This window comes from Wolffia australiana, chromosome 15, assembly GCF_029677425.1.
Source record: "Wolffia australiana isolate 7733 chromosome 15, ASM2967742v1".
Taxonomy (NCBI): Eukaryota; Viridiplantae; Streptophyta; class Magnoliopsida; order Alismatales; family Araceae; genus Wolffia; species Wolffia australiana.
The window spans coordinates 12,424,666-12,438,326 of record NC_135849.1 but is presented as its reverse complement, the minus strand read 5'-3'; the positions used below and the strand labels follow the sequence as shown (position 1 = coordinate 12,438,326).

General features: G+C 37.1%; 1 protein-coding gene across 4 annotated transcripts; it reads right to left on the bottom strand.

Moving 5' to 3' along the window:
- Positions 1 to 6,894: 6,894 nt before the first annotated feature.
- LOC144713127 (uncharacterized) lies at positions 6,895 to 12,356 on the bottom strand. Of its 4 annotated transcripts, none has more exons than XM_078587621.1 (15): positions 12,152 to 12,356; positions 11,793 to 12,060; positions 11,627 to 11,716; positions 11,448 to 11,538; positions 11,208 to 11,280; positions 10,529 to 10,571; positions 10,180 to 10,351; positions 9,978 to 10,076; positions 8,741 to 8,809; positions 8,588 to 8,656; positions 8,270 to 8,405; positions 7,891 to 8,098; positions 7,638 to 7,717; positions 7,533 to 7,572; positions 6,895 to 7,169 (listed from the first exon to the last, which is right to left on the bottom strand). In XM_078587621.1, exons 1-15 carry the CDS (start codon positions 12,284 to 12,286, stop codon positions 7,018 to 7,020), a joined length of 1,725 nt encoding a protein of 574 aa, XP_078443747.1. In that variant the 5' UTR covers positions 12,287 to 12,356; the 3' UTR covers positions 6,895 to 7,017. The 4 variants fall into 4 exon arrangements, with proteins under 4 accessions (XP_078443747.1, XP_078443748.1, XP_078443749.1 ...); XM_078587622.1 differs by having other exon boundaries at positions 6,895 to 7,175; positions 7,545 to 7,572; XM_078587623.1 differs by having other exon boundaries at positions 10,180 to 10,279.
- Positions 12,357 to 13,661: the final 1,305 nt, after the last annotated feature.

Below are 13,661 nucleotides of genomic sequence, written 5' to 3'. Positions count from 1 at the left end.
TGAAAGGAAAATAGTGGGCAACGTTTGAGTTGCCAGCCCTTGCAATTTGATATTTGAGGTAATCGTTATCAAATAATCCCATTATGATATAATATTGAATTTAAGAGAGTATTCAGGTATCCAGAGTAAATGGAAGATGCCTTCAAGATTCATCTAGATTTATCATCTGATGAAGAGCAAGTTAAATATGCAAGGTTAGAACAAGTGTATAGAGGAAGAGGTCCAGAAGAAGGTAAGATATATCTTCTTCTAGCTATGGTGACTATGACAAATGAAGGATTAGAAGAAGATCAAGTGGCTAGTGATAAATAATTAAAGGTAATTTAATGTTTATGAAACAAACAGATTGCATATCTTGCCTTAATAGAGCTTCAAGCAATGATGAAGAGTCCTTACCATCAAGCAAAATGATGTACATATCTCTTTGATTTCTTTAGGGGAACAATCATGTTAGGTAAAGTTTGATGAGTGAAATAATGTAGTGAAGGAGATCAAATTAAATCAGAATAGTGACACATTGGAGCTCATTCATATCTTGCTTTTTATGTATTAGGAGTAACCAAAGATGGGGTGAGTTAATTATGAATAAATTTACAGGATTAAGTATTATTATTATTAGTTAGATAGTAGAAAGTGTCCAACCTAACTAATGATATGCAAGATGTGAATGATGACATATGCCTTTATATATGTTACCCAAAGTAATGTTCTGTCCCTCACAAATGTATGGAGAGCTACCAAGCTAAAACCACTAGGTAATATGGAACTACAAGGACATCAAGAAAATAAAATTCTTCGTAATATCCATGTGTTCTTCGGCTGGAAAAATCTTCCCTATAGAGGTCTAGGGCCGGCTACTCCTCGTGAGATGCCATAGTTTTCTATGATGATCTCAATCAGTGTCTTACTAATTAATATAGTAATAGTGGAAGCAGTGGTCTTTAATTGCATATCGTATGGTGGAAATTTTAAGATATTTGAATATCGGAATAGTTATTTATTCCATTATTAAGTTCCCTTTTTTAATTATATATCTACATTTACAATGTTTTTTTTATCTTCCACCGACCTTCTTGCTCAGACTTCAACAAATGTGCTCTAATAACATGCATATTCATCATGCATTTATAAGTCATTGTGGTCATTCAATTCATCTAATTTTGTGAACTACATTTTTTGATAATTTACTTTATATCTTCACTCATTATTCATGTATAAACCTAGTGACTCGTATTTTTACACTACTTTAAGATAAGTAAATGAATCTATTATGCATGAAAATGAAGACCTAGTGACCTATTGACCCTCACGGATCATGTCCAATTGATAAATCCAGTAGAGTAATAATTGTTTGAGATAATCAATAGGTCAAGGCCCCAACCTGTGGGATCCCTAGCTACATGTCATGCTCTAGAAGGACTTTAATTGGTCAAACCCTACTCGTTCATCTTAGTTTGTAAGAATGCATAGAAAAATCATCGCACAACTAATTCTTTGGTATATCCAATCCCGTGGTAATTCTTTCATCATTTCCTTGAGATTTATCTTATTATAATATGGGAAGAAAATCGCTTATTGACCACTCAATTGCTTTATGTAAACGTGTATGCATTCATCACACACAAAAAATTTAGAGATGTATTTTCATATCATTATAGACAGATGATCCCCAATTAGAGTGATGATGTGTTGGATTTTCTGGAGGAAACTAGAATTTTGGGATGCAGATAATAAGAATTTTGATTTTTAAATCAGGTGTTGCGAATGTTATTGCTTTGAGAATTCTGTTTTTCAGAACGTGGAAGGTATCTTAGTTGATTTTTCAAGAAAAGTTGAGAAGACATCCTGAAGAATACGATACATTTTGAGAAAAGTTGTTACGTGTTTTTTAAGGGTTGTTAACCCATTTGTATTCAAAATTGAAATGGCTATTTATGAAGAGAGAAACCATTTTTTAGCTGAATATTTTAACATGAGACAAGGCCCCTTTAGAAATACAAAATATGAAAAAACTTGAGTATATATGACTTTTATTTCTCTCTGGCTAATGGCGTTCTCCCCTTTTACATTCTCTTTGTCAACTATTTTATTTCTCTCTCTCTCTCTCAACTATTCTCTCTCTCTCTCTCTCTCTGTGGCATTCTTTCAGAATGATATGGCCTTTCTCTGAGGGTGGTGTTGGTCATCTGTGTTTCTCCATCTTGTTTCGTGCTTCTTGTAACGTGTTGGATGACATCTGGGTCACAGTTCTTATTTCCTGCAAAGAGATTTAGGTGAAAACGATCTCAGCGCTTCCTCCCTGCTGCATTTCTAGATATCATTTTTCATTTAATGTTTCTGGTGCATCATTTTCTGGAGATCATTCTCATTTATTATCTCTTTAATTTGGAATCTGATTGAGTTAATCATTTATTGTAAACTGTAGCTGATCTTTACAAGGAACTTAACGATTTATAAATTGAATCTGACATATATTGATATGTTTTGATACAAAAACCTGAAAGGATATGATTCTAAAATATCGTTCAATTTACCCAATGCTGCTACTTAGTCGTATATTGAATACTGGTTTTGCCTCTGAATTTTCCATCTACAGACATATATGCAGTACATCTACAGAGATACCTGCTATATCATCTACAGAGATATCTGCTATATTATCCATAGAGAGACTGAATTTTGCTTACCCAAATATCGCGGAATTTGAAGTTGATATTTTATTCTAAAAATTGCATACAGATATTCGAATATAGCCTGGAATTTTCAAAGCGTTAAAAGCTTCTACTCTGTTTCTGAGGAATTCTGTTACGCCCCTCACTTCTGAATCAGTCAGTTGAGCGAACTAGAGATCAGGAATTCAAGAATTGGTAATCCAAGAAGTCCCATACAGTAACAGAATTCAAGAAGAGAGCGTGGCAGTAATCCAAGAACAAAAGAAATGATAGAAGGAAAAGGGGAAGAACTAGGGAATCAGACACTACGATTCCCTCCCTCTGGATCAGGCAGCTCCCGCTCTCCAGGCCTCGCACTTCAAGACTGAAAATATCCAATGCCTTTCTTTACCCTGTGCGCTTATTTATAGCCAGCTCCGTTGACCAACTAACTCTTGGTTGACCGACGGCATTTTCTCCTTTGGTAGGTCCGAGGTTGGGTCACATCAAATTCTCACACCATCAATTTGGATTATTAAATGTAAATTTTGCAGCATTAAAAGCTACAATTCTCATTATGAAAATTTGCCAACATCATCAATTTATATCTTTATCTGAATTTTTACAGTACGAGATCTTTCACTCTCTTTCTGTAAAATTTCCAACAGTATCAATTTATATTTTTATCTGTAATTTTCAAAGCATTAGAAGCTTCAACTCTCATTCTTAAATTATTCAAAATATTTAAGAATGAGTCTTTCTCTGCAATTCGCTTCATTCTATAATCGGAAATTTCTCTGAACTCTCTTCATTCTTGTATCTGAGGTTCTCTAGAACTGACTTCAGTTTTGAATCTGAAATTTCTCCACAACGTTATTCTGTTGTGATTATTCGCTCTCTCTGAAAATACCTATAGTATCAAATAAACTTTTCTCTACAGAATTGTCTACAGTACTGATTCAGATCTACATTGGAATCTGAAATCTTTGAATCATTTTTGAAATTGCTATCATTTAACTATCCGTACTGTCAGAAATTTTTTGTCTATAAAGTGTCGAATATAGATGACAACTTGCCTTTTGCTGAAATGGAGCAACCAGATTTTGAAATAAAACTTTGGAGACGTCAAAAAGAAAAATAGGAGATCAATATCAAGGGATTTTGCACTGATATTTCTAGTTGAAGCACTGAGGTCAGGAAGACTAATCTTGAAGAATTTCGAATGAGGATTGGAGATGTGTTAACATCCAAGGACGGATCTGATAAAGGTGCTTGTGAAGAAGACTCAAAGGGAAGCATTGAATATGTCTCCATTCTAGAGATCTTTAGACAATGTTGTGAGCCGAGAGGCAAGGAATACAGATCGAATCTGTAACTTAGACAATCTTTTATTTATTATCAACTCCTTTTGGCTGGGTTACGGAACCAAATAGGTTGGTTCTGAGTTAGGGTAGAACTTTGTCGCATAGAGATTTTTTTTTTGAAAACATATGAGGCGGTCACCCGAACAAATCAGTAACCACCTGACAAGTACATGGTTCGAGCCCTAGGACTCTATTACATGTATACATTTTCCTCTTCCCTCTTCATCTCCGTCAAGAGGAAAACCATGATGCTATGAGACCTTCTATCTCAAGATCGAGCCCGTCTGTAGAGGCCTTCCCCCCTCGTAAGATCACCTCATTTCTGTGTAGCCAGATTCCCCAGAGCACTGTCAGCGCTCGGCCCCCCACTTCTCTATGTCCGGGACCGGTCCTCTGCATGGACTCCCAAAAGGCCTCTTCTGATGACGTGTTCACTGCCAACTGTGCTTGGGTGGCCCAAACTGTGCGTGCAAAAGGGCATCCAAGAAATAAATGATTACAATCTTCGTCATCTCTCGTGCACAACACGCATACCGTCGGGGCATCTAGATACATCCTCTTGAGAAAGATGCTGGTCATCAATCTCTTTCGGAGAAACAGCACCCAAAAATCTTGGCCTTAAGCGGAACCTTAAGATGCCAGATGGCTTGACACGCTTGGATCATATTTTTGTTTTCCTCGTTGGCCTGTCGGATCCATGCATAGGCTTTCCCCACTGAGAAATGAGCTCTGTCCAATCCCAACCATCTAATTCCCCCATGTAAGGGCAAATCTGATTTAGAGCTTGTTGCAAGCCCAAGAAATCAGTTAGTCGTTGGTCTGACAAGGCACCTTCAACCCTCGGATTCCAGGTACTGTCCTAGCATTCACCTACTGTAGCCTCGGGGCATTGCGCGAGTGCAAATAGCCGAGGGAATGCTTCTCGCAAAGGGCCGCGCGACGACCAGGGGTCTGTCCAGAATTTAAAGAGAGAGCCATTGCCTATTCGGACAGAGTAGAACTCCCGGACCTTAGAAAATGTGGCAAGTGCTAATCCAGAAATATAAAAATTCAACTTAGAAAAGTATAAGAGGTAATATTTTAAAACTCCAATTCAATTCCCATTCTTACTGTTTTTCATTATAACTGGTTTCAGCAAGAAGATCTCTTGAGGTCTTGACAAATAGGCTTATCTATTTGTCAGAAAATATTTTTCAAGACCTCATAGTTTTGACGCGATGTTCTCTTTGACTTGAAGAGGCATATATTCAGTGCCTCTTGTCTTAAATGTTATTTTAAAAATATTTTTATTATTTATTTCCTTATGAATATAAATAAATCCAGGAAATCATCATTCCTCTGATGGGTTTTTTCAACTAATCGCTACTGACCTTACTGAAGAAAAAAGTGAGCTCCAGTCCACTAGGCTGGAAAAAGTGAGACACAAAACTTTGAGGAATAGAGACACGAAAAAATTGTGATCAGAAAATGTCAAACAGTTTAACAAAGACGTGGCAAGAAGGAATGATTGGATTGATAATTGCTTGCCTGATTTCATTTTTTCATCAAGGATTGTAATATTGTTCATCAATTTTCTTAGTACGGAGGCATAGAACTGATGTCTCTATCACACTGGTATTGGAGTAGTCGTCATTTTGGGAGTTTTAAGGAGAGATGGCCCAAAAGACAGATATTGGAACAAGAAATCAGAAAGGTCTGAGAAGACACGGATAAGAAATTTTAGAGAGCAGAAGAAAAATGGTAGGAATTACAGCATAAGCAAAGAAAAGTTTACCGTATCTTGCCTTTGACGTAGGAAAGTTCCCAAAACTTCTTTTAACGCATCACACATGATCTTGAGAAATAAATTCTAGCCATGTGTATTTTTTGATGTCTTGGTAAATTAATTAATTTGTGTGCTAGTCAAAAAATCAATTTTTTAAAAAATATCTAAAAATTTATAAGTGTAACTTACATACACTTGGAAGGTTCTAAGATACCTCAGTGATGTAAGGAGAGAAGGTTTTGGATAACCTCTACCTAAACAACCTCTGCCAGCTCCTAGTTGGCAAATTTCTACAAACTGTTTTACCTTGAAATGAGATTTTCCTCTGCTTTGAACTTGGACCTCTTCAAGGAGATTGGTCTTTGGGGTGTAGAACAAAATATGTTGGGAATAGGATATAATGCAGGGGACTTTTGGTCCTTTTTCCACGACTTTTTGCATCGGGCCACATATTTTTTGGTTCTTTCGCCTGATTTTTTTCCCAGATTATCTTTTTTTGTTTTTTTTTTTTTTTGAACAATCTTCTTTTTATTTTTGTATCATTAAAATCAATGTTCCTGATGAACTGATAAATGGTCAATCAATGATCAGGATTGATCAGACGAAAACCATTCCTCAAACTGAATATGATTGTGCAAATTTATAAATGGAAGTATTGGAAAAACGTAGAAAGCTGTGAATCTGGATGACAAGTTCTTCACTATCTCAGGGGGTGCAGATTTAGTTTACACGTCATTCATTGGTGTTCCAGCAATGTTGCCATTGGTCTCAATTGGGGTTGAGAGAGTCACAAAAGTCCCCCATTCCAGAATGAAATATTTTGACAGCAACTAATGGCCTGGTCAAAACCATTAATTCTGCAGATGTTACTGTTCAAGAAATATACACTTACTCCGCTCATGATTCACAGGGTTTGAAAGAAAAACCAAAAGGAGTGCCCAGGTGGGTTTTGCTTTGATGAAACAAAAATACCATGCAAACCAAACATCGTGCAGCGATTGCAGCATATACGACAGGTTGTTTCCTTCTCAAGAACCTTAATCAGCAAGCGTTGGAGAGAGATAAAAAAATGTAAGATATTCGGGAGGTGAGAAATTTAGAGATGTCAAGGCCATTCAGGAAAACGCGAATTATTGATAAAACCAAAATGATCTTAGCACTTAGCTGATGAAAATGCAAGATCTCATGAGATAGAGAATAATTGACTTTCAAGTTGAAATGTTCCATTACCAAACATTCACCAATCTTCATCCTCATTGCTATCCTGTTCATATATTTGGTATTCGTCACCGCTTGACATGTCAACTGGGGGATTTTCTTCACTTTCGATGATCTTATTGCACAAAAGCTCCTGCAGATAATTGGTGTTGATATTTTCTCCAGCAGTATCTTCTTCTGTTAAGGAAAAAAAATCAGCAGCAACAGAGTCCAATCCATATGCCATAAAAAATGTGGTATATTTCTTCAAAAAAAGTAGGAATACACATACAAATGATTGTCAAATTGAAAAACCTATGGGATCTCATTTTAAACTTCCCTACTGTCGAGTTGCAATCATCCAACGATAGTTAATGGGAGAGAAAAATGTCTCCAATGACTGTGTCCATAAAAACCATCATATTTTCATGATCATTCATGGAATGAAAAATCATTTATCAAAGCAATTAACGAACACTATACTGTTCTTCCAAAGGAACTTTTTTTCTGAAATAATTCCTAAGAAACTTCTAGGAACAAAAAAACAGAGGATACGAGAAGATGCACCTAGAGGAAAACTTCCATTATCAACATCCTGCAAGGAAGAACATACCGCAATCAGTCATTGAAAATAACTGCAAATTAAGATCAGAATCTTACCCTATATTCATCCACCTCTTCTTCTTCTTCTTCTTCCTCTGAATAGTCATCCACTTCAGTGGCAGCACCACCACCACGCTCTGCATGCCACAAATCCCCAACACTCAGACATGTGGAGGGAAGTGATCATTAAAAGAATAAATTGGCATTTTAAATGCAGCACAATAAGTTTTTCACTTCCCTTATGTAAAAAAAATGCTTAATTTGATTTAGAAAGGATGTCTACTAATCCGCAGCAGTGGAAGTAATGTACCACGCGGAAGAATTGTTTCTCCATCCTGATTGATATCACGCCCATGATCCTTGCTGAGGATTTCAAGCCGTTTCAACTTCTCAAAACGTTCACGCAAGGTCTTCAGGAGCTTCTGAGCTCCCTTCCTTGGGAAAATACGAAGAAACTTCATCTTAACATGCAAACTGAGTAGCTCTAAAGTGGCCCTCGAGAACCATCCAGTTGAATGCTGCAATTCGACATGAATGACCATTCATATTCTAAACTCTTGACATGCTTTGAAACCGACTTTAATTATTAGTTAAGCGCATACAACAGTTTTAACAAAATGAGTTTTTTTCTTGATCCAAGTGCAGACTGCGCATATGACCTTGCGACAGAGTGTCATAGAGAAACTCACCGTGCAGACTGTTTGCCACGGAGCTTCCCTTATCTTGCCCTGAATGTAGTCATCATCGAGTTCAAATAGTTGTAAAGTGCAACTCTTCTTAGGGAATATCTGAAAATGGCAGATATCCTTCCATCTTTGCTTTGTCCTATGTCAGGAAAACCAAAAGATTTAATTCTGAGCCAGCTCGATGAGAGAGAAAACGCCGGGGAGTTTAACAAGAATGGCCAAAATTACAAACTAGTGAATAAGAATCTTTGATTAACTGAAGCGCACAGAAATGATGATAAGAAAGTTGGGGGAAGTCCCAAACAGAGAATAAAAACTCACTCCTGTGAAGTATATGCCCCTGAATATTTCATTTCTAGAATTTGCCCACCAAATTCGCCACCTTCTCTTCTGTTCCAACAATAGTTAAAGTAAAAAAATCCCACGTCAAAGAGGAAGAAATACCGTGATTTGGTAATTATGTGCCACACTTACTTGGCAGAGGCATTAAGACCGCCAAAACTTGGGAGGAGGTCACGGAGACGAAATTCAACTCTTTGATAACTGTTTGTCAGATAATGTCAGTAGAAATAGAATCGTCCTCCAGTAAATATTATGTTCAAAATAAAGAAGAGTGTCAACTTTGAGAGATGGGATGGAGATAGGTGAGAACGTAGGGCTTGAAATCTGATACGAGTCGCTTCTTCTCCAAGAATTACCAAAGAAGGAATAGAAGACTCGTCCAATAAGGAGTCTTGGAAGATATAAATTAAGGAGGGGTGGCTAGAGAAAAGGCATGGAAGATTTAGTTCTCAAGAATCAATTGCAGACTGCAACTAGAGGTTGGGGAAGCAGGAGCCAGCCAGCGATCCAGGGAGGGAGCTCGTCTTCCAGATTTCTCGTTCTATCTAGTTGCTATCTTCACCGCAGTGTCTCCTAGCATCTCTCCCTCTCTATCAGCACAATTGTTCTCTCAGACGGTACCTTGTATCCGGATTCATTTGACAATTTCTATATCATTTCCTATGGATCGATATTACTTTCCTTCGCGATCTACACCAAAAGCGTACACTTTTATTCTATTATATCTGCCTTAAATGGGCAGATAAGATATTACAGTTTTTACTAAAACACTAACGACCTTTCTCCCCTTGCCGTCAGACAAAGAGAAACAAGTAACATAGAAGATAAATATATCCAGAAAGGAGACTTCTCAAGGGACAAACCATGCATCATGAACAAAGCAAAAAATATCACGTACTGACATCTAACTATTCAATAATTTTTTTTTGATCCAATCCGTAGGAATCAATAGAAAAGGATGCGTCAGGATCCAACACTTCATACATACCTCATGATATTACTCTCAAAATGCATTCGACATGATAATCTCTTGATGTCCTAAAACGGAAGTAAGGGAACTGGGCCAAAACGATTCTGTGACCTAATTTTTTTCGGAAGAGTTATGCTTTCTGTCATCACACTCTGCCAAAGATCAGCGCCCCTTCAGTGGTGACTCATGAATAGACTCACAGGATGAAAAGAAATACAAAGTCTGTACAGACTAAGCATCTAGAGCAAGAGAATCATCTCAGTATCCAGCTGGCAACCGAGTAATAAAATTCAGCACAACTAAGATGAAGAAATGAAATAAATATAGGAATATACAAATCCGCTGAAACATTCTAAATTCGAATTCTGCATACAAAAAAATCAAGATAAGTATACCTACAAGCGAGACTCGGGATCAGTTCGAGGGTCATAACCCTTTCTTATCCAGAACTGGCCGAACGGCCCAGTTGAGAAGTAATAGCCACTCCTTGGCAGCAACCTAGGACAACAGAAAATGATTGGCCTCACAGAAATTGGATGTCATCCATCTCTTAATGACTAAAATGAGTAAATATCAGAAAGCATAAAAAGAAATGCGAGACCTTCTTAATTGATTGTAGCTGACTGAAACACCATCATCCAGCAAGCGTTCAAGAAGTGACCATCTTGGCCATATTGGCCGCTCATTAAAAAGCTGTGACACTGCCAGCTGCCACGCCCATTCAGATGAATTTTTTGGAATATTGTCTTCCCAATTAACACTCACAGGGACCTCTGAGAAAATAAAACATGGACGACACAAGGATGCCATTGAAGAAAGTGCCCAAATCCTACTAAGAAAAGAAAGATCGAGATGGGTTTTCAAGACTTTTTGGAAGAAAGAAAGGAAAAAGGAAAAAGTTCGTCCGAAAAGCAAAGAATCACATAACTAAATTACAGACGAAAGGGTACCTTTTATCCCGAAAGGAAGTTTAAGACACGGAGCAATGCCCATCTGCAGATGGGAGATGAATTCTGAATTAAGTGACAACTAGTTTCATAATTTTATATTTATTTTAAAAAATAAGAAGAGGCCAAACCAAAGATCTGATCATCTTACATTCTGATTCGAAATAGTACCACAAGAATAGAAGACCGAGAGATTTTTTTTTAAATATAAAATAATATTCAGAAAAGGTTCCTTCACTCCACGAGTTTTAAAACTATCCTATGCGTAATTGTCAACATGGACACATTTTGATTCCACTTACGGAAAAAAGGACATCAAAAACGATAAAATGACCATAATCAAAGTTGCAATGAAAGATAGTAACTCGTGGATAGTCCAACTCGTGGGTAAACCAACAACATCACCCGAGCTACCGAAGTAGAGGGACCATTGTAGCAGGAGTGATAGGGAAACCATCAAAAGTAATAAGAACTGTGTTTTTTATTCAATCTCCAACATATGTAGAACATTGAACCCGGAAGGAATCAATACTAGTAAGTTTTGGTACAGATTTGAATAAAAAAAAAGCTTGATTTTAAATCGAATCCCTCGTCCCTCACCTCCCAGTTTTTAATTCAACCGAGAAGAATTAGATTGAGCCTGTGATCGGTGAATTTCCCAGGTAAGCTTTTCGACACTCACCTCCCAATTATATTCTTCGGCTGCCAGTAGCTGCTGATTATGCTTTGTTGTTGACCCCACAGATGCTTTAAGCCTACACCAAACAAAGTGTCGAAGAAAATTTAAAAGAAGCCGAAGAGAATATTAAAAAATTCTAAGAGAATCAGGACCATCGTTGAATTTTGTACATCTCTCGCTAAAAGATGCAAAATCTCAAGATGCAAAATACTTTGTAGAAAAGACGAGGAAATATTAGCTCACAAAATCTCATCAGGCTTGTCCTTTGTTGAAAAGAGCTTCGGCACAAGCATGAACAGTTCGTCGTGCTCCATATCAATCGGGTCCTCATTATCTGCGTAAATTCACTTTGAAAACAAATAATAAGCTCAAAATTTCTCCGAAATTTTTTAATCATGATAACTCAAGAAGAATTAGCATACCGACGGTTGGTTCCACATCTTCCCTCCGTCTTTTTTCAGCTCTTGATCTGGCTGCGTGAACTGGCACTACAAATTGATAATCCGCCAAGCCTACACCACTCTCCATGAAAACAACACTCCAATTAAAACTAGATCATGCAATAGTTTTCAAATTTTAAATCAGTACCGTCGAAATGATAAGAACTGTTCACCCGGGCAACAATACAACAACTTAATTCCGCCGGTTCCACAGATAACTCGCATTCCTTTGCCTCCTTCTGTCCACCTTTCTTCCTCTTCTTTCTCGATATCTTGAGGATTAAACCATTGCAAGGTCTAAGATCACCAAAGGCGGGGTGACAGTACGGGTCCTCCGGCCTGAATCGTAGTTCAAGCCTTACATCATTCCGATTTTCAGACTTGATTTCAATGCGACGGGCGGAAAAACTACGCTTCTGAGAAAAAAAACGTTACATTTATCGGTTTTTATCAAATCTGGTGATTGCCCAAGATCACTGCTAACAAAATTCAGAGGAAAAATGTTACCTTGTTGATCTCTTCGAGCCCGCCGAGAGTCTCCACGGCGCGAGAAATAGAAGATGGGTAGCCCGGATAATGAACAACGAAGCACTCTGTCTCTGGCACGACGCCGGAAACCGACCCATTCTCGATCAACGCCATCGCCTTCCCTCTGAAGATGGAATGCTTGAATGCGAAAAATTGTTCTTTTACGCTACTTTTAAACCCAGTTTATGTCAACTTGTTGCAAAAAGAATGACTTGTTGCCTTTTATAGCCAAAATATATGATGCATTATCTTGTGAAAATGTTTTTCATTCCCAATATTGAGAGTTCAACTTTCCCTGTTAATTGCAGGCATGCGATGAAATTGAGTTGTGTATTAGGCAAAAACACCCTTTTTGGAGAGCACGAACTGAATGCCATCATTTGAACAATGTTTCTATGCGCTTCTATACGAAATCAACCTGATCAACATTGTCGGTATAATACATTTCGGGGATTCATACGAATCAATTAGCACATGTCAATAAACTAATGACCACATGATCAATTGTACTAATTGTATAAGTCAGATCAGATAGTGATATTCTTTCTAAATAGTTTAATGTCCGTATCTACTATCCATTGAAAATAAATGTTTTGTATATGTTTACCACTAGTGATCACTATATTATAATATCATCATTATTCATTACAAGAGAATAATAATGAAAAAAAATCTATTTTAATGAACTTAAAATAACATTGAAGTGTGATTGGCTAGTCAGCCATGTAGTATCATCATTTATGCATCTTCTTCATCAAGTCAGTCTCCTTTTATACAGAGGTGGGACAATCTCCTACTGATCTCTCAATCACATTCATGTACTTCTTGCTATATCCAACATAAGACTAAGTTGAATCCTATGATTAAGACTCGTAAGCCATATTCATAACATAGCCATCCATGCACAAGATGTACTTGGTGTCTAATACCTAAGGACCACTTGCACAAGTGTAATATAAATCAACATGATTGACATTTAGTTAAAATACCATTCAGGGATTCATACAGATCAATTTAGTGATTTCTTTCCCTAAGCACCCATCATTTATCCTTTTTGTCTGTACAGGAGATCAACCATACTTATCATATAATTAGGATAGTAGAGTGCTATTCTTTTTAGATAGTGCGATATTCATCTCAATTATCTTTCAACTGTGCATTTTGGATTGGAGACCATTGATCATGGATTATGGTTTCCTCATAATTTAATAAATCATTCTATATATGCAAACACTTCACTCTAAATATCACAAGAGAATAATAAACTTAAACATGATACGAACTGTGATTGGATTGACATCCACTTAATGTCCATTAGGACGATAAATGCTAGTAATACTACTCATCTTGATACCATGAGCTTACCTATGGCCTTTAATCTTCGTATTCCACCCAATAGTGACTCTTCATATTCCATGCTTTAGGGGTCAAGGCCCATGATTTTCTAAGTCTTGAGCTTTAATTATCCAAATATTTGAATGATTTCTCA